The sequence below is a fragment of the Sinohyriopsis cumingii genome, chromosome 10 (genome assembly GCF_028554795.1).
Source record: "Sinohyriopsis cumingii isolate HCF-2022 chromosome 10, ASM2855479v2, whole genome shotgun sequence".
Taxonomy (NCBI): Eukaryota; Metazoa; Mollusca; class Bivalvia; order Unionida; family Unionidae; genus Sinohyriopsis; species Sinohyriopsis cumingii.
The window spans coordinates 2,815,186-2,837,480 of record NC_142970.1 but is presented as its reverse complement, the minus strand read 5'-3'; the positions used below and the strand labels follow the sequence as shown (position 1 = coordinate 2,837,480).

The following is a 22,295-nucleotide window of genomic DNA, read 5'->3' as shown; positions in this document are numbered from 1 at the left end:
TCATCCAGTGATTCACTGACTGGCACTTGGGGCAGCCAATCAATGTCTTCATCATTGATGGATGTTGGACGGTTCGGGACACAAATGAAATGCTCAGCCCACCTTTCGAGGATCTTCTCTTTGTCTGTGATTAGTGCGTTCCCATCCGCACTGAGGAGAGGGGAGGATCCTGATAATGATGGGCCCTAGACTTCATTTAGCAAATCATAAAACCTCTTCATATAATGCTTGACAGTTTGGCTTTGTTACTCAGCCATAAGTCATGCATCTGCCGAAGTTTCTGTTGAACAGTCATGCGGATGTTACTGAAGACATCTTTCTTTGAAGAGGACTTTGGATCATTTAGGTATGCTTTGTGGTGGAGATTTTTTCCATCCAAACGCTGCCTGATGTTTTCGCAATTCGCATCAAACCAGTCATGGTGCTTTCTGGGAGAAGGCCCTAAGATCTCTGTGGCGGTGTTGTATACCAGCTCTCTAAGGCTCTCCCAGGCTGCCTCCACATTCTAGGTGTCCAGAGAGGTGGACTGAAGCTTGTTCTCTAGAGTGCTGGTAAAGGTCGATTTGGAGTTAGAGTTCTTCAGCTTGGAGATATTCAGCCGTTTTGGAATCTTCTTGTCTTGCGGGCGTCTTTTAGGTTGGATACGGATGTTTAGCCTGGAGACTACAAGGCGGTAATCAGTCCAACATTCTGCACCACACATGAACTTGGTGACCAGTACATCCTGCCTATCCCTCTTTCTGACTATCGCGTAGTCAATGAGATGCCTATACATAGATCGGGGATGCATCCATGTCGTCCTGTTGCGGGTAGGGAGGCGGAAAGCCGTGCTGGTGATGAGCAGTTCATGCTCTGTACATGTCTGAATCAATAGAGGACCATTGCTATTGCAGGGGCCGACACCATACTTTCTAATGATCCGCTTCCAAAAGATGTTGTCAGAGCCGACTCTTGCATTCAGGTCACCAAGGATGATGAGCTTGTCAGATTTGGGAACTGAGGTTATGATAGAGTGGAGTTCTTCATAAAATTTGTCCTTTGTTTCATCTGGATTGGCCATGGTTAAAGTGTAGGCATTGATGATCGTAGCATGCTTTCTTCCTTTCGACAGTTGTAGTTTCATGGTCATAAGCCTGTCATTCACACCCTGGAAGTTCAGCTAGCTTGTTAACAAAATATGTCTTCACTGCGAAACCAACTCCAGCCTCACGTCTCTTCTCACTTCCTCTTTCAAACCAAAATAATGTGTAGCAAGCAACCCTTTCACAAAGTTCGCCCTCTCCTGCAAGGCGGGTTTCACTCAAGGCTGCAATATCGATGTTATATCTGGCAAGCTCCCTGATAATCAGGGTAGTTTTCCTCTGAGGTCTGTCAGCATCACTTGTCCAAAAGTGTGCGCACGTACCATGCACCAAGTGTGAGAGGAACGATTTTCATCTTTTTCTTTGTAGTGTTTCCACCGCTGATGTAGGGTCTCCTCGAGCCGCGGTTAGCTGGCTAGGGAAGGATGGAGCAGGCAATTTTTAGGGCACTTTCATAGCCACTTTTTCATGCCATGGAGGTGAGCAGTGCAATCTTAAAGTGGCCTAATCAGTCACTCAGGGGGCTGCCGATCTCCACTGCTGATCCGTGTCAGTGAAGAACGACCATATGGCATGAACCGCCTGTGTGCAGATTTTCGGCTACGGCTGGCAGCGTACCCACACTGCCGCTTCGTCGCTCGTCCATCGCCACATGACTTTGGGGAGAAGGAAGACCAAATGACTTGGTTTAAAGTGAGGAAGAGTTGTGCGTCGTCGACCTCACTCTCCCATCCAAGACCATCTGGATCCAGTGGCAAGACAAGGTCAAGACGGTGGAGATGGAATCGGATGCAGTGGATGACCAGGACTACCTACATGCCTCGTCCTGCTCTTTGCGCTCCAGCGCGCGTTGCTGAGAATTGCCTTTCTGCTCGTTGAACTAGCTATTAGTTTCTTCCACGCAGCCTGCCGAATCCAGGCTTCACATGCTTTGATAGGCAAGCCCTGACTCACCGAAGATTTAAAAACCGTTGGCTACCCTCACCTGGTTTAGCCCGGCAGTCGAAGCGGTTTACCGGGCTGTGGCTGTTGCACACGTTACAGCTTCTTGGAGCCACATGTGAGAGCTTGGTGCATGTGGGGAGCTACACCAAAGGAGGAACGACTGTTCCTCCACCAGAGGTGCTACCTATCCAATATACTCCCGTACACCCTTGTCAAAATTACTGACTCACTGACACTGAAATGTGACGTGTGTGTGTGTGTGTGTGTGTGTGTGTGTGTGACTTAGATTTTTAACGTAGCTTTAACAATGTTTCAGTCATATCGCTACCATGTTGCAGTGTGGCATTTTGTAGTGATGCCTAGCACTCCGGCATCGTGCCGAAGACATGTAGCTTGATGTCCCACCGAGTCACATTATTCTGACAACAGGCCAAACAGTCCTAACATTAACCTCTTAATGCTGATCGGCTAGCTAGGCAGCTGTTTGTACCATTTTTGTAAGTCTTTGGTTTTACTCGGCCGGGGTTCGAACCCGCGATCTCCCGCATCCGAGGCGAACGCTCTAACCACTAGGTTTCCGGAGCGGATACTATACAAAAAAGCTAATTCCATCAGAAATATCCACAAAACCTAAAGCATCCACTTCCCGGATCGTGTAACTTATACATAAAATAAAGTAAAATGTATTTATGTAGGTAGGTAGGTTGGTAAGATGTTAGAAAGGTAGGTAGGTGCGTGCGTGCGTGCATGCATGTATATATGGTGAAAATACGTCCAGTGGTTTAGGGGAGGTACAATTACTGACAGGCAGATAAAAGAAAGACGGAGCGCATCACATCATCCACGATCCAAATGAATAAGGATAAAAGTAAACTACAAATGTATTGATGGAGCATGAATAACAACCAAATGTGCCTGAAATGAAACGAACACTAAACTTAAGCAAAGAGTGACAGAAGGACTGACAAAAGAAACACTTTGTCTTACTACAGTAGAGTGGGGCAAAACAAAACGTACAGTCCAACTTCAAAGACGCTTCCTAGTTCACTACGCAACCAACACTCCCGTGCGTGTCTTGTATGGATAAATTCCATTTTAAACTGTACACACAAGGTAAACCTCTCCATGTAATTATTTATATTGAACTTTATTTTTCATATAGCAAAAGGGCCAAAGTTTACGTGTGGGCATTCCGTAAAGCCTACAGGCTATTTGAAGTACACATGCATCTTTAAGAATATATTTTCTTACAATGAATTTTTTCAGAGAACGAATTTTTTAAGAACATTCCTTTCTTCCATTCATGTTACCGTTTACTAGAAAATCTGTTCTCGACACGAATCCAACTCTACAACATCAAAGAAACGCTTTTGATTAGCAAGTTCAATAACGTGTTCCCCGTTTGTATTTACCATACACAACCAAATGTATGTACCCAGTGTATTGCCTCATACTTAATGCACGCGTATCGGTGTCCATTAAAATTATGTTTGAGCATGCGTGTGTGTATGCACAACGAACAGGGAGCAAAGCAACCCGCTTGGGAGTAAAACGACATGCTCACGATCATAACTCCGCCATAGACTTTCATTTCCTAAATGCATTACTAAATGGATTCTACATGCGTATGGATCAATGCAAACGAAGAAAGGCACACAAAATATAGTTTTTGGTCTAAATGAAGTTATTAGTGATTACCATTAACTTCATACTTGGGTCTGAAACTGAACTTTCACTTATGAATTATGCCACTAAAAACTCCAGAAATTCAACTTTCAGCTAACGAATTTGACCACTAAAAGCAATAGAAAATTGCTGAGCAAGCCAACTGTTAGTCGTTATTTTCTCTATATAGCATCGTGTATGAGCTTAAATGTTAATTTCATTATCAGAATTCTAAAGAATAGTGTTTAAATAACTGTTGGAGCAAATGACAAATTATATGTTCATCATCGTGCAAGGCGCCTTTCTGTACTTGGTTAGACATTATGTACAGAAAGGCTTAAACAAAAATCATCTGTATTAAGTATATGTAAGGAAGTAATGAGTTCATTCATAAAGTATATACACTGAAGCACCGAGTTCATTAATAAAGTGTTAGACTGAAGTACCGAGTTCATTAACAAAACGTTACACTGAAGTTGTTGTTGTTATTGTAGGGTTTAACGCCATTTTTCAGCACACTATAGGCTATACATGGCTGCCAGTATTAATGGCGGAGGAAGAACCCGGGAAAACCCCAGAAAGAACCAACGACCCACGAGAAGCTACTGGCAAGCTTTCTCACATACCAGCATTGGCTGAATCCGAGACTCGAACCCACGCAGACAGAGGTGAGATGGCAGTGATCCGTAACGGAGAGCGCTTTAGACCACTCGTCCACTCGGGGCCCCGTTACGTTACACTGAAGTACCGAGTTCATTAACAAAGTGTTACACTGAAGTACCGAATTCATGAACAAAGCATTAGACTGAAACACCGAGTTCATTAGTAAAGCGTTACACTGACGCACATAGTTCATTAATAAAGCGTTACACTGACGCAGAGTTCATTAACAAAGCGTTAGACTGAAGCACCCAGTTCATTAATAAAGTGTTACAATGAAGTACCGAATTCATTAACAAAGCGTTACACTGAAGCACCGAGTTCATTAATAATTTGTTAAACTAAATACCGAGTTCATTGTTTGAGTGGATACATTATGTTATATCTTAGTTTTGTATCTGACACAAAGACCCTAAAATTAGGTCAAATTCAGAGCACTTTAAAAACAAAGAAGAGAAAGCATAAGCCGATTATGTCCCTTAACTATACTTCTGCCAGAACTATATTTGTTACCAAGCTGATGGTGATGGCGGTAATAGTAAAATAGTTCGGTGACAGCGCTACAAGGTGGTGACAGTAGTAGTAGTAGTAGTAGTTGTTGTTGTTGTGGAGGAAGGACAAGGGGGAAAACCGCGGTAAGAATCACCTACCAACTACTAGTAACAACTTTCTCACATACCCATATCGGCTAAGCCCAAGATTCGAACCCACGCAGACAGAAGTGAGATGGTAGTAATCGGCAAAGGCGGGCGCTGTAGACCACCCGGCCAACCCGGGCTCCAGTAGTAGTAGTAGTAGTAGTAGTAGTAGTTGTTGTTCTTGTTGTTGTTGTTGTTGTTGTAGTAATGATATATATATTCTATTAATGTTGATGGGAGCAGACAAAAACAAGATTGGTACTAGTGATTAGGGGCAGCCTCTCACCCCCAAGAAAAACTCAGCAAACAACAAGCAACTTATTTAACAGTTTATAGGTTAAATTAAATACCCTGGTAACGCTAAAAATATGTAGAAGTCTCCGAGGGCTTTCCCAGACCACTCGCCTACTTGTTTAAGATCCTCTCCCTTCCCCATCCCTTATTATGTTGGTATGTATACTTTACTCAAGTGTTTTTGTGGACTTTGCTTTACATAGTGAAGTATCGATCTTTCATTACAATTCAGTACATGCAACATGATTGCAAGTATGTCATATATTATTTTCGTTTTTGTGCAGTCACTCCTCTTCTCCACAAAATAATAGAAAACAGATAGTTTGCACTAGTTTATATTAATAAAGTTATTAAACTCAACCGAGAACTACGTCATTGAGCGGTTTTTAGCATTGTTGTTACCGTAGTTCCTTGTTCAGTGTCATTTGGCCCATACTCATATGTTATATATATATATATATATATATATATATATATATATATATATATATATATATATATATATATATATATATATATATAGTTATTCACCGTATTTTCGCTTACGCTGTTTTTATTGATATATGCCAGAATCACTATTTTTGTGATCTGTTGTCATTTTCTTCTTCAAGAAAATCATGCAAAGGTACAACACATTCATAAGGGGAATATGTACAATTATCCCAATGGTATAGCTAGCATGTTTGGGCCCCTATGCTGGCCCCTGTGTAAAGCTTACCGATGGGCCTCTGCCTAATCTACGGTGTTAAAACGAAACCGTGGTCCCCATGCTTTGCGTATGCTTGCTATTTGGTAGCTACGCCCATGAATTAACAACTTTACTATTTATTAATGATAACTGTCTCTGCATGGCGAGAATTCATAAGGGATTAGGAGAAGAAAATATGACTGCAATTAAGATTTATTAACTTTATTTGCTTCAAACGATACAAACGTATTACTCCCCTTAAGGGTAAATGTTAATATCATATCAGTATTAGGAGCAGAACAGTCTTAGTCCTACCTTCCGGTACCAGATAAGACTGAATGTGTTTTCCAATTTAGTCCTGCCTTCCGGTACCAGATAAGACTGAATGTGTTTTCCAATTTGGTCCTGCCTTCCGGTACCAGAGAAGACTCAATGGAATCGGTTCACAATTAACACTTGAAATTCAGTACCCACGAATGTAGTTCTAGTCTATTTTTAGAACATTTTTCCTCTCTCATTTTGAATGTGATAGAAGAGTTTTATTTATGCATTTTTGGTAGGGATTTAAAGGTAACTGTTTATTCTTGATAATATGAGCTCAGGGTGTTGTTGTCTGTGTGTATTTCGGCGACAGTGCACAGTGAGTAATAAGGCCATGGTGATGATCCGGAAGTGAAATATGTGTTCTATTTACATGCTGTTATGTTGACAGTCAATCATCTAAAAAAAGAGCAGGTCAACCTTTGACGAGAACTTCGCCGTGAAGTTATCTTTGAAGGTATTTTAGATTAACATATGATTTGTATTGATTGTCACACAGTGGAAAGGTAAGTACTGAGAAACAAATGTAGAGAACATATAGTAAAATTAATTGTGTTCTATGTCCGAATGTGTTTTCCAATTTTGTCCTAACTTCCGGTACCAGAGAAGACTGAATGAGTTTTCCAATTTAGTCCTGCCTTCCTTTACCAGAGAAGCTTGAATGTGTTTTCCAATTTAGTCATACCTTCCGGTACCAGAGAAGACTGGATGTGTTTTCTAATTTAGTCCTACCTTCCGGTACCAGAGAAGACTGAATGTGTTTGCTAATTTAAGCATGCCTTCCGGTACCAGAGAAGACTGAATGTGTTTGCTAATTTAGTCTTACTTTCCGGTACCAGAGAAGACTGGACGTGTTTTCCAATTTAGTCCTGCCTTCTGGTACCAGAGAAGACTGAATGTGTTTTCTAATTTAGTCCTACCTTCCGGTACCTGAGAAGACTGAATGTGTTTTCTAATTTAGACCTACCTTCTGGTACCAGAGAAGGCTGAATGTGTTTTCCAATTTAGTCCTACCTTCCGGTGCTAGAGAAGTCTAAAATTGTTTTCTAATTTAGTCCAACCTTCCGGTGGCAGAGAAGGTCAAAAGTGTTTTCCAATTTAGTCCTACTTTCCGGTGCCAGAGAAGTCTAAACGTGTTTTCCAATTTAGTCCTACCTTACAGTGCCAGAGAAGACTAAACGTGTTTTCCAAAAAGTCAAACGCAGGAACTCACATCATAAATTTGTTTTGTATTTGACAATGTGCAGTGAACTGCATCCTGCAATATCCATGGACTCAAGTGTCCTTTATTCTTGTATGCAGAGCTTAAACAATTCCAGCTACATGAATATGTACGGCAGTTAAAAGCAAGTGAAAAATGGTTCCGTTTTCTTTTAATTTCTTACTGTATTAAGCAGTATTGATGTCTTAATGATTCCATTAACCACGTACCTTCAGCACGAACTGAAAACAGAAAATTAAGACATTTCTGACGACAGACACCAGAGAGACAGAGGTAAAGAAAATTAAAATGTTGATATAAAATCGAAAAACAGTGGAAATCTTTAATTTATAATGTATGGTCGCTCTCATGGATATTAATACTGACTAAAGCACGCAACAAATTACTCTCTCTCTCTCTATCTCTCTCTCCCTCTTCTCTCCTCTCTCTCTCTCCCTCTCTCCCCCTCCCCCAGACGAGTATTGACTCTAGTTTCATAAATGTTCGTATCATTTTCAACACATTATAAGTTCTACCAATACAAAACTACTATAGTAAAAAGAATATAAGTAGATGTAGAGAAGAGGCCCTGCCGTTACCGATATTAACGGCATTTACCGATATTAATGGCAGTTACCTATATTAACGGCATTTACCGATGTTAATGGCAGTTACCGATATTAACGGCAGTCCGATATTAACGGCAGTTACCGATATTAAAGGCAGTTACTGATATTGACGGCAGTATGTATAAAATGGGATCTGACCACAAGAAAATGTTTCGGCTGGACGTGTAAACAAGCAGTTCTATCTAAATTAAGAGATTCTACTTGGCTGTGCCTTTCACTGTGAAATGTTCATAATGTTTATCATGGAATGATCAGAAACGAATGATTATTTATTTTGAGATGTCTTTTACTGTGGTTGTGAAAGCAGTTTAGTAAAAGCGCACAGGTAAAGTAAGTATGAAATTATTATGTTTTCACTGACCCGGAAATAGATTCATGACCCCATTAGGCATTCGTCCATTGTGATTAGAGAAAACCGCAGGGTAACACCTCACAAGTTGTAGTGTGTGTTAATGTACTATAATGGCACTGTTACCCCTAGGAATCCTTGTGTCATTGGAATCTTGGTCTGAATTCAGCTGGGATAAATGCATGTATGTAATATATAGCAAAATAATTAGTGGTCTGACCCAGGTATAGAATATATATATATATATATATATATATATATATATATATATATATATATATATATATATATATATATATATATATATATATATATATATACCTTAAAGTTACAGATATTTGATATCAACGTTCTACTTTCCTTGGAAATTAGAAGCAATTTAAATGTCAAATGCGAACAAGATCTCGCATCATTAATTCTGGATATCTGTTGTCGTTCTGATCTATAGAAGTTTGTGGTGCAAAAGGAAAACGTAGTTCACCTTCCACTCTTCTAGCTTTGTAATACTTTGTTTTAAAGTCCATTGTCAACAACACGAAGGAAAAATATTATCAAAACATATGGTAACAAAAAGGTGAATATAACATAATTATATAGAGCTAGTTACGGTGATACGTGCTTGTGAATTGTAATTATTGAAAGAGAACAAGCATAAGACTCTAGATAAAAGAACAAAATTCACCAATTATCCTAGTTATAATCACATAGACGCTTGTCGAACGCCTTATTTCAGGCAAACTACCTGAATCTTTCCGTTCATAAATGCTTGATTTCAAAATGAATCCTATCCAGATTGTAATTATGCAGATGATTTAATGATGTCGAACCAAAGTTTGTTCAAGCTTCGTAACTGAATGTTCTTCAAAACATATATCACTTATTTAGGGACTACGGGATTGCGGACTGCATACAAGATTTACCAACCTACTAAAGTGAAGAGCCTGACAACGTGATAAAATTACCTTTAAAACTGAAGATCTGACTATGGAAGTGCTTCAGTGAGCATTGTCAGTTTTACCTTTCGCATAAAGATATATTAACACAATTTTACGAAGAATTTTACTTTGTTCAAATTGCAGTCAAGCTGCACTATATATTAGATTGACTTTAGTAGGTCACCACCACAAAATGTATTATGGAACCAATAGTTTTCAACTATTTTGTAAGACTCATAATACGTGTTCATTGAGCTGGTCGAGGTAGGGATACTATCCAAACCTGGATAGTGAATCGCCTGATAGCAGAGGCGTTTCCTTAGAAGCGGTAGTGCTGAAGTCCAATTTGTTTTCTTTTTGGGCATTTTCAAGACATTCGATAGATCATCCCGACGAAATGTGAGCTAACTGCCTCTCCCAAGGACACATAATGAGACAGCGGACGCTGGATGGTATTTGTGGGTATTGAAGAAAGACTGAAAGAATCATAAAGACGCTCATAACTAATAAAAAAGAAAGAACACCTGCTTGGCAACTTAGACTGACTGAAGTCTCATATTGAAATGCCACAAATGCTGAAAGTCCGCCATCTAGTGGTAGATTATTGCACAGCAGAAAGCTGGATATTGTGGGTTTTTTTTTTTTTTCCTCAGGTGTAATGGTTTTGTGAGGGGGATCAAAATTGTCAAATGTCATGGTGACCAAGACTACAACAATTCTCGTGAATCAGAGCATTGCTCGAGGATTTCCGTCATATCGACTTGACGGAAAAGGCCGAGGATATTCTGATCGTCATCCTTGTCTGCTCCTAGATTCCTCTGGTGCATACAACGTGATTTCTAAGCTGGTTCCGTGTGTCAGACGTCATCGCATTTTTGAGACTTCAGCATGAAGTTTCTATGATCGAGGCTGACAATCTGATTCCAGGTTTCACTCTCATTCTGAAATATCTCCAGATTCATAGATTTGTTAAATTAATATGCCATTTGATAATCTTGACACTACCAACGCGTTAGTATGAGATAGGCACAATTTAAAAGATATAATTACATCTTCACAAATTTCACACATCCGCCATTACGTTTCGATAAAAGAAACTTATTTTATATTGTTTACCATTTAAAGCATTGATGCCTTAGAAGATTACAATTGCAATTATAATTGTTATAGTTTTGTCTGTATAAATTTAATGGTTTATTTTTCAACGCTGTGTTGTACTTTGTCTATCATGTAGAACAGTATATAAAAGACATTTTATTTTCATCTGTTGAGTAGTAAGTGAATGGTATACTGTGTATGACTTTTTATTTTCATCCGTTGAGTAGTAAGTGAATGGTATACTATATATGACTTTTTATTTTCATCTGTTGAGTAGTACGTGAATGGTATACTATATATGACTTTTTATTTTCATCCGTTGAGTAGTAAGTGAATGGTATACTATATATGACTTTATATTTTCATCTGTTGAGTAGTACGTGAATGGTATACTATATATGACTTTATTTTCATTTGTTGAGTAGTATGTGAATGGTATACTGTGTATGACGTTTTATTTTCATCCGTTGAGTGGTATGTGAATTGATATACTGTGTATGACTTTTTATTTTCATCCGATGAGTAGTACGTGAATGGTATACTATGTATGACTTTTTATTTTCATCCGTTTAGTGGTACGTGAACAATATACTGTGTATGACTTTTTATTTTCATCCGTTGAGTGGTATGTGAATGATATACTATGTATGACTTTATTTTCATCCGTTGAGTGGTACGTGAATGATATACTGTGTATGACTTTATTTTCATCCGTTGAGTGGTACGTGAATGATATACTGTGTATGACTTTTTATTTTCATCCGTTGAGTGGTACGTGAACGATATAGTGTGTATGACTTTATTTTCATCCGTTGAGTGGTACGTGAATGATATAGTGTGTATGACTTTATTTTCATCCGTTGAGTGGTACGTGAATGATATAGTGTGTATGACTTTATTTTCATCCGTTGAGTGGTACGTGAATGATATAGTGTGTATGACTTTATTTTCATCCGTTGAGTGGTACGTGAATGATATAGTGTGTATGACTTTATTTTCATCCGTTGAGTGGTACGTGAATGATATAGTGTGTATGACTTTATTTTCATCCGTTGAGTGGTACGTGAATGATATAGTGTGTATGACTTTATTTTCATCCGTTGAGTGGTACGTGAATAATATACTGTGTATGCATTTGATTTAGATCCTAGTCATTAGAAATGTAAATGAGATGTAAGATAAAATGTGAAACATCACTGACTGATGTAATGTGGACAAACTTCACTGACATAATTCAGATAAACATCACTGGTTGAAGTAATTGGAAAAAATCTGCGTTTAACCATCTATATTCCGCTCTCCTATTCATGATTTATCTGCGAGCAGCTTGGGTCCAAATCATCCTCCGTATACCAACTCTTTAAATGGGTATACGGTAACACGTTAATTCAGAGGGGCGAAAAGGAAGAGTTCTTGCTGTATGCTGAAATAATTGGCGAATGTATTTGAGTTACGCTGGTTCTGGAAAGGGTTTATCAAACGCGGTAAAGTATTTTGACTTACAAATGAAAATCAGCCCAGCAAAGAGGATATCAAAATCACATTCATATTTAACATCTTCAAGGACAACAAGCGTCACATGGATGAAGAAAAACGTGTCTCATCTCTAGGTTTGACAGCAGTATGAATTGAATTAACCTTTACTTGTTGATGATAAGAAGTGTTCGGATACAATATATGTAGATCCATCTCAGCGAATGATTAGGTAAAATAAACACGTCTTACCAAAAAGAAATCTGGTGGGCATTTTAAAATAATAATAATAATAATAATAATAATAATAATAATAATAATAATTATTATTATTATTATTATTATTATTATTATTGTTGTTGTTGTTGTTGTTGTTGTTATCATTGTCGTCTGGCTTTAAAATGAAATTCTGGAAAACTCTATACACTCAAGTCCTGAAGTCGGTGCATTCGGGGCAGTCTGTCTCTCACAGAGGTGGAGAAAGATTCTTAGCCATGGCTGAACCTTTACCTTTTCAACCTGTTCAAGAATTAACTTGTGTTTACACAATTTGAACCCCACGTTGTAATTGAATTTAAAATTGATTTCGATCCGATATGTTGAGTGACATCTACCCCAAATTCTTGCACAAAGTATTTTAACTACATCTTCAGCTGTATGTATTCGAAAATAAGATGAACCCAACATATCGCAGACTCGAATATACACACTATGAGAAAATATGCAGTTCTGTGTGAATTATATATTCTTCTATTATTATTTAATTCCATTTATTTAATGATTTACATCCTAGCCAGCTCCCCTATCCAAACCCACTCCCTGTAGCGGGAAAATGACGGCTTTACATTTGTAACACCTGCGTGTGTTTTATACGATGACACATACGGCTCATAGTGGAATTGAAATTGTCAAGATGTAGTGCTTGCCGGCAAGATCAAAGAGATTGTTCCGCGATAATTTCATGCTCACATTCCACCTGAGTTCTGTATTTGTTCAAAGTGGAAGATAAATCTTTTTTCTGGCAAAACCTCCGGGACCACATCCCACACAATATTAAAGTCTGAATTACACACTTAGTCGACGAATTAGATGAATTATCTAGCAGAAAGCAACAAATTCGGCTAATTCTCGTATCTTCTGTGTTGAGGAAACACGACAGCTTCAGTAAGCTGATGTCCAAAACTTTTTTTTCTTCATACTTATTTTTCTAGTATGAAGACACAGGTGTACAACATTTCAGTTTTTCTAGTATGAAGACACAGGTGTACAACATTTCAGTTTTTCTAGTATGAAGACAGGTGTACAACATTTCAGTTTTTCTAGCATGAAGACACAGGTGTACAACATTTCAGTTTTTCTAGTATGAAGACACAGGTGTACAACATTTCAGTTTTTCTAGTATGAAGACACAGGTGTACAACATTTCAGTTCACATAGCCGCAGAGTTAAAGGCAAAGATGTACTTTAAAAAAATTACCCTAACCGTAGAACAGGACTGGACTACCTACAAATCACTGATTATGCTCAAGTGTACGAATTATTCTAAGTTTATCGCTAATGGAGAGTGGAATATCAGGGTTGACGCACAGACGTAGGCATGGACCATGCTTCGTATTCGCCACTTTTGACAGAAAGGTGGGGTCAAAACAGCATGACTGTCTCTAATTTGCGTCAATGCAAAGACAAACGTATACTATTTAATTAGTTTCATTTAAGCTGCTATAAAAATATCCAAGAACCCGTGTATTTTAATTTTCTAAGTGTAATGTCCAGGCTGGATTACAAAAATTTAATTACAAGAAACTGTGTACATCTGATTTGAAACTATGTAAAAAAAAAATAACCTAGTTCAAGACATTTGCATGGATCTATTTGACTTCTTTACTTTTCAGTTTAACTGTCATTGGTTCAAATGTAATTCCCCGAACATTAATTATTTACTATTTGCATTATCTTGACTGGTTAACAGACTATGCAGAAAGTATAATCGTTCCTGTTACGTCACCGCATCCTCCCTCCCCTCCCCCCCCCATACAGACCACAAAACTACTATAACAGCTTGATCACGAAACAAATTTCACTCAATCATCTTTTCAAAGGCATGAATTTAACTCCTTGTAAAAGAACCTCTCAAAGGTGAAGATGCTCAAGTTCAGTCTACCATTCAAGATTTAAAACTGTTGAAAACAGTTTGAGAGAAATATATGAAATGCGGCGATTTATCAGTAATGCTTACCGGAGCAACACGATGGAGTAAAATAAAAAGTCAAAACTCTTTGTGTGTGGTTGTGGTAGTCGGCCGAGAGGGATGAGGGTGGGGGAACTGACTGTATGCTGATAGATTGGATATCCCGACATAAGTTTCGTTTTTTTAAACATGGGATTGTATTTTTCCAACTAATATTCCGGATAAGTGGGTAGAGGGTAAAAATTTATCCTGGTCGATAGTGTAAGCCAGAAATCCAACATGTTAGATAAAAGTAATATAAGATGACAGTAGTCTTTTCCATTACAATTGTAGTATATGATGACACTAGACTTTTACATTACAATTGTAGTATATTATGACACAATACTTTTCCATTACAACTGTATATGATGACAATATAATTTTCCATTACAATTGCAGTATATGCTGATATTACGACTATATGGTCTTAAAATAAGTAATAGAAAAGAGTGAGGCGCAACAAGCGAGCAAGAAGCTTTATAAATTCAACAAATATTTTATTTCCTAAGAATACAAAATAAAAAAATGTAAAATGAACGTATGCTATTGCGAATTCAAACCCAAATAATCCTCGAATTACAGACACAAGTCCTAATGATTAGCGTTCTAAATAAACATTTGTGGAAATCAAAATTAAATCCAACGCTGGAAGTGTTGATATGGCTGTGGTAGCCCGTGTCGTGGTTTTTGCCAACAGTATTTTGTTTAATCACAATATAACAATCCAAGAATAAATCATTATTTGAAAATTCCCTTTAAATTCAACTCTATCCCCCCCCCCATGTTTATCATGAGAACTTTGTATTTTCAATCAATAAAAAATTTTAATGAATAAATTCCAGCCCAAATGAAATACTGGACGCATTGATGATTCTACCTTAAGATCTTAATGCACGCATGTATAATTTCAAGAAAAACAAGATTATATAGTCCTCTACTTGACATCAGGTCACAATTAACATTTTCTAGAAAAACCCAAACTATTACACCGTGGAAATTTTCAATCTGGAAGGTTCCAGATGAGTACAAAATAAAATCTTTGTTATAATTAGAAGGTCTGTTACTAAATTGTAATATAGACTTTGGAATACAACAGGTTGGCCATGTATATTTAGGGATATTGAATTAACCTAGACCCAAATCCAAATAAATATGTTAGGTTCTATTAATAATAATCCTAATATTAAGCATATACTCAAAAGAAATATAACTATGTATTAGTTGTTTACAGTACGAAGAAAACATTCAATGATTCAGGTCAGGTAGAAAATGAACTTGGACAAGGTCTAGTCCGAAATACAATCATCAATAACATATAATGAAAAAACTAAAAACAAAAACAAACAATTCAAATTAAATATACATAAATGAAAACAGACTTTTCCATTGCAATTTTAAAGGCCACCACCATATTTGTATCACGTGACATTTCACAATTTAGGTACTGATGTCGCCCATCGCTTGTTGCTACTAAAACATTGGATACATTTATTGTAAATGTCATATATTTGCTCAGTTATTTAAAGTTACCAGTGTCCTGGTGTTAAACAATATTTGGCAAATTAGATACAATAAATTATGTAAATTAGATACACCAAGGTATGCAAATAAGATACACTAAAGTGTGCAAATTAGATACACGAATGTTACTTTAGTGTTTTAAGTGAGGACAGTTTCCGCATCATTTCATCTGATTCATACTATGTTGGTATTTCACAAGAACGATAATTATATGATTTTTCCTTTGCTCAATTATTTTAATCATAGTTATACATTTTGAAATTGTCATTTATCGAATTATTTGTCAAGGAAGTTTTTATTTCCTAGAGGGATTTGTCTGAGAATCATTTCAGTCTGAGTAAGTCCTAATTTTCGTACCTACACTGTTGATCACCAATTCTTTCAGTCTTGGAAGTTTTTATCAAAATATAACACGAGTTAGATACATGAATGATTATATCAATAAAGTCATAGATGAATCAATTGATTAGGTAATGAATTACAAAAGTTAATTACAATAATTATTCCATCAATAATTAAAATTATATTCAGTACACGGATGAATGTTAAGGATAAAAAGAATGTACATTATTTTGCCTAACCAGTATATTGAAAATATTTGTACGAAATCCCAAGAATTATTTCACTGAACAAGGAAATTCTTATGATTCTATAGTCTGAAACTAAAAAACTGAAAAGAGCGAAAATCAATAAGTTTTGTAAAATTCAACTAATAATTTATTTCACTAACCTACAAAGTAAAACTTAAAGAATGTACAGTATTGTGAATTAGTCCGAAATTGTCCTGAACCTTCTATCACAGACCAAATGCAATACGTTCCAACTTAATTTCAGTGGCATTCCAAATAACTTCGATATTGAATGTGTTGATGTGCTTGGAGTCTGGGATATGCTAACTACCGGTGGACTGGATTGGTATGATGTGCTAACAATTTTTCATGTATCACAATAATATAATCAAAAATGTCCTTGTCTGAATTCGTTATATAATAAGTCCAGTGAATAATAATTTGTTTAAATAAATCCACCCAAACGAAAACTGAACACAATGATAAGACGGATTTCGCTTCAAAATATTAAGGCAGCAATGATTAATATTTAGATAAACAATATACCCTTCTACTTGGCCTAGGTCGCAATTGTCACTTTCTGAAAAACTAGGTCACTGCATGGAATTTTCCATTCTAGAAGATTGTGAAGTCAGACACAAGACTGTACCTTGGAACTCAAATTCGGTAAATATTCTTACACTAATAATGATTTTAATAAATATCCCACAATCGTATAGAAACTCTTAGCTATGTATTCTGCTGTTTACAAAATAAATGTTACTGGTCAGGTACACCATGAATTTCATTTTGAACAAGGTCAAGTATAAAATATAGATGTATATAACATATAAATTTATAGGTTTCATTTTAATCAAAGGGATTTTTGGATTATTTGCATGTAAGATGGCTTTTCAGGAATAAATACACTTCGATAATTAGCTCTATACAGAATTTGCATTTGCGATGACATAAAAGTAAATGACAACGACATCCAGTAAACGAAACTATGATGGTCAAATTAGCACGCCGATTGCTTTCTGTATAAATATAAAGTGTATTTTTAGTAATACAGAAATAATGGGGGAAATGTTTGCAGTTCCCTTGTTTTGTTAAGTCATCTCTCCGGTTAAAAACATAATTAGTACATGTAATCAGTCCCTGAAAAACAAAGTCCGGCCTTTAGACTTTCTACCTATATAATATTTCTAATTAAATTCTAACCTATTTTATTGGTTTTCAACGTTGTGGCTAATCAGAGACCGCTCCGGTGGCCTGGTGGTTAGAGCGTCTGCCTCGGATGCGGGAGGTCGTGGGTTCGTTTACCGGTTGAGTCATACCAAAGACTTACAAAAATGGTACTAACAGCTCCCTCGCTTGGAGCTCAGCATTAAGAGGTTCGTGTTAGGACTGGTCGGTCTGGTGTCAGGATAATGTGACTGGGTGAGACATCGTACTACATGTCTGCGGCATGATGCCCCAGTGCTAGACTGAAAAATTGTTAAAGCTACGTTAAAAATTCAAATCACACACACACACACACGCGCGCGCGCGCGGGCTAATCAAAGAATCATCATAGGGCCGCGCCACGATGGCACTATCCAAGCATTCACAGTCTGATAGGAACATCGCTCGGCTATTTCTGTTAGGTCTTGAAATTACATCGAAAGAGTTGTGGGAATGCACAATAATTCGATGTGTTCGCCTCTGGGGGAATGCAAAACATGTTACGACAGCAAAGGTCAACAATGTTCCGATTGTGTCTCCTCCCGTAACCATGTTGTTCCATGTGAATAAAGGAAGTTCAGAATATAATATTCAACGGCGACGAATTTCATTCTCGACTTGAAGGAAAAGGCCGAGGAAATTCCGACTGAATCACAGATGAACTGAGTTCAATTTCTTACTCTTCCAGTAGGAATCAGATCACAATTATTTTTAGTTCCGGTTAAGTACCACGGATATAGTCCCAGTCTATATTTAGAGCATTTTTTCCTGTCTCGTTTTGGTGGTGATACAAGATTTAGATTTAGGCATTCTTGGTATGGATTTAAAGGTAACTGTGTATTCTTTAAATTATGAGCTTATGGTGAGGTTGTCTGTGTGTATTTCGGCGACAGTGTATAATGACTCAGTATTAAGGCATGATCCGGAAGTGAACTATGTGTTCCATTGCACGTTGCATTGTTTACAGTCTAGCCTCTCAAATAAATGCTGCTGAACCTATGAGAAGAACTTCACCGTAAAGTCATCTTTAAGGGTATGTTAGATTAGCATATGATTTGTATTGAATAGGACGCTGTGGAAAGTTCAGCACTGATAAACAAATGTAGAGACTATATCGCGGAATTAATTGAGATCTGAGTCCAGCAGCATCACACAAGCGCATCTACGATCGGAATATCGCTCAGCCATTTCAACCAAGTCTTCAAATAAGATGTAATTTGTCGGCATTCATAATTCTATTCTGAACTACTTCCGTTCACATTTAACAATATGGCGAAATAAGACAAAGTCACAATTGGAGCAATCTCGGCCTTTGCTTTGTAGCACGTGTGGTGCATTCCGTCAGAGGCTAATCACTAAACACATCAAACTACTTATGAGGTTATTACGAGACCTGACGAAATTTTCAGAGCGATGTTCCGATGTATTCTTGTCTATATTTCTCAGATTGCTTGTACCTTTTCGTAATCACTAAATCTTTGCATTCTAGGTTTCTTAAGATGACTCTTATAATATATATATATATATATATATATATATATATATATATATATATATATATATATATATATATATATATATATATATATATATATGCAGGAATTCTACATTTTGATAAGCGGTTAATCACACAAGTTTTTCTTGATAATATCCACATTTTCAATTGATTTATTGTGTTGCTGTTTTTAGTTAGTGTGAGCACGCATACATTCAAAGGTGTTGAATCACATTTCACGAACCCGATCAATAGATTAATCAAGGATGGAACATATGTTTAGTTGTCTCAGGAACCCCTCATTCAAACCACGTGACAGACATTTACACACACACATACACACACACTCGCTACGTACACGCACACAACACATATGCACGAAGATCATGTCGAGTTCATTCTTCCTTGACAGCATTAATATAGCAATAACATAACTCGCCAGTTAACGCATCACAAATGCAGCACTCTCTGCGAGAAAATGACGTACGTCCTTCATCGGAAAGGTTTGAACATTACAAGCTGGGTTCTCTTAAACTGTAGGGCTAAATGTGCTCAGATGTTTATAGATATAATAAATAAAGTGAACTTATCGATTTAGTACAAATTCTATCTTATGTTTAATGGATTCTAGCGTGTAGTGACACGTTGTGTGTGTGTATGTGTGTGTGTGTGTGTGTGCGCGCGCGCGTGCGTGCGTGTGTATGTATATTAGTACTGTTTATCCTTATCTACGGTCCTAGTTTTACTGGTTGGCTCAATTCACATCACACTAACATGGGATATTTTCAATTTAAAATGTCTGTCTGTAACGATGAAAAGAAAAAGCTGTCACCTTTCCTGGGCGGGTCGGAGTGGGGAGGGGAAAGCTAAGGAATAGGGATACATAATATTAATACAACATTACCACACATGTAGATGGATGACAACAGCAATGACCACACATGTAGATTTATGATAACAGCAATGACCACACATGTAGATGGACGACAACATCAATGACCACACATGTAGATGGGTGACAACAGCAATGACCACACATGTAGATGGACGACAACATCATTGACCACACACGTAGATGGACGACAACATTGACCACACATATAGATGGACGACAACATCAATGACCACAAATGTAGATGGACCACAACATCACTGATAAAACATGTAGATGGATGACACCAACATTGACCACACATGTAGATGGATGACAACATCAATGACCACAAATGTAGATGGACCACAACATCACTCACCACACATGTAGGTGGACGACAACATCATTAACCACACATGTAGATGGACGACAGTAACATTGACCAAACATGTAGATGGATGACAACATCATTAACCACACATGTAGATGGACGACAACATCAACGACTACACATGTAGATGGACGACAACATCAATGACCACACATGTAGATGGATGACAGCAACATTGACCACACATGTAGATGGATGACATCAATGACCACAAATGTAGATGGACCACAACATCACTGACCACAAATGTAGATGGACGACAACATCAATGACCACACATGTAGATGGATGACAGCATCATTCACCACACAGGTAGATGGATGACAACATCAATGACCACAAATGTAGATGGACCACAACATCACTGACCACACATGTAGATCGATGACAACATCATTAACCACACATGTAGATGGACGACAGTAACATTGACCACACATGTAGATGGATGACAACATCATTAGCCACACATGTAGATGGATGACAACATCAACGACCACACATGTTGATGGACGACAACATCAATGACCACACATGTAGATGGACGGCAACATCATTAACCACACATGTAGATGGACGACAACATCATTAACCACACATGTAGATGGACGACAACATCAACGACCACACATGTAGGTGGACGACAACATCACTGACCACACATGTAGATGGACGACAGTAACATTGACCACACATGTAGATGGATGACAACATCATTAACCACACATGTAGATGGATGACAACATCAACGACCACACATGTAGATGGACGACAACATCAATGACCACACATGTAGATGGATGACAGCAACATTGACCACACATGTAGATGGATAACAGCAACATTGACCACACATGTAGATGGATGACAACATCAATGACCACACATGTAGATGGACGACAACATTAACGACCACACATGTAGATGGACGACAACATCAATGACCACACATGTAGATGGATGACAGCAACATTGACCACACATGTAGATGGATGACAACATCAATGACCACAAATGTAGATGGACCACAACATCACTGACCACAAATGTAGATGGACGACAACATCAATGACCAAACATGTAGATGGATGACAGCAACATTGACCACACATGTAGATGGATGACAACATCATTAACCACATATGTAGATGGATGGCAACAGCATTTACCACACATGTAGATGGACGACAACAGCATTTACCACACATGTAGATGGATGACAACATCAATGACCACAAATTTAGATGGACCACAACATCACTGACCACAAATGTAGATGGACGACAACATCAATGACCACACATGTAGATGGATGACAGCAACATTGACCACACATGTAGATGGATGACAACATCAATGACCACACAGGTAGATGGATGACAGCAACATTGACCACACATGTACATGGATGACAACATCAATGACCACAAATGTAGATGGACCACAACATCACTGACCACAAATGTAGATGGACGACAACATCAATGACCACACATGTAGATGGATGACAGCAACATTGACCACACATGTAGATGGATGACAACATCAATGACCACACACGTAGATGGACCACAACATCATTGACCACAAATGTAGATGGACGACAACATCAATGACCACATATGTAGATGGACGACAACATCATTGACCACAAATGTAGATGGATGATAACATTAATGACCACAAATGTAGATGGACGACAACATCATTGACCACACATGTAGATGGACGACAACATCATTGACCACACATGTAGGTGGACCACAACATCATTGACCACAAATGTAGATGGATGATAACATCAATGACCACACATGTAAATGGACGACAACATCATTGACCACAAATGTAGATGGACCACAACATCACTGACCACAAATGTAGATGGACGACAACATCAATGACCACACATGTAGATCGATGACAGCAACATTGACAACACATGTAGATGGATGACAACATCAATGAACACAAATGTAGATGGACCACAACATCACTGACCACAAATGTAAATGGACGACAACATCAATG

The 22,295-nt window shown here is 37.7% G+C and overlaps 1 protein-coding gene across 1 annotated transcript; it reads right to left on the bottom strand.

Annotated features, from left to right (window-relative positions):
- Nucleotides 1-505: 505 nt before the first annotated feature.
- Nucleotides 506-1,060, bottom strand: LOC149789494 (protein CFDP2-like). The gene has a single exon (XM_089972404.1). The coding sequence runs from the start codon at nucleotides 1,058-1,060 to the stop codon at nucleotides 506-508; it is 555 nt and encodes a 184-aa protein (XP_089828530.1).
- Nucleotides 1,061-22,295: the final 21,235 nt, after the last annotated feature.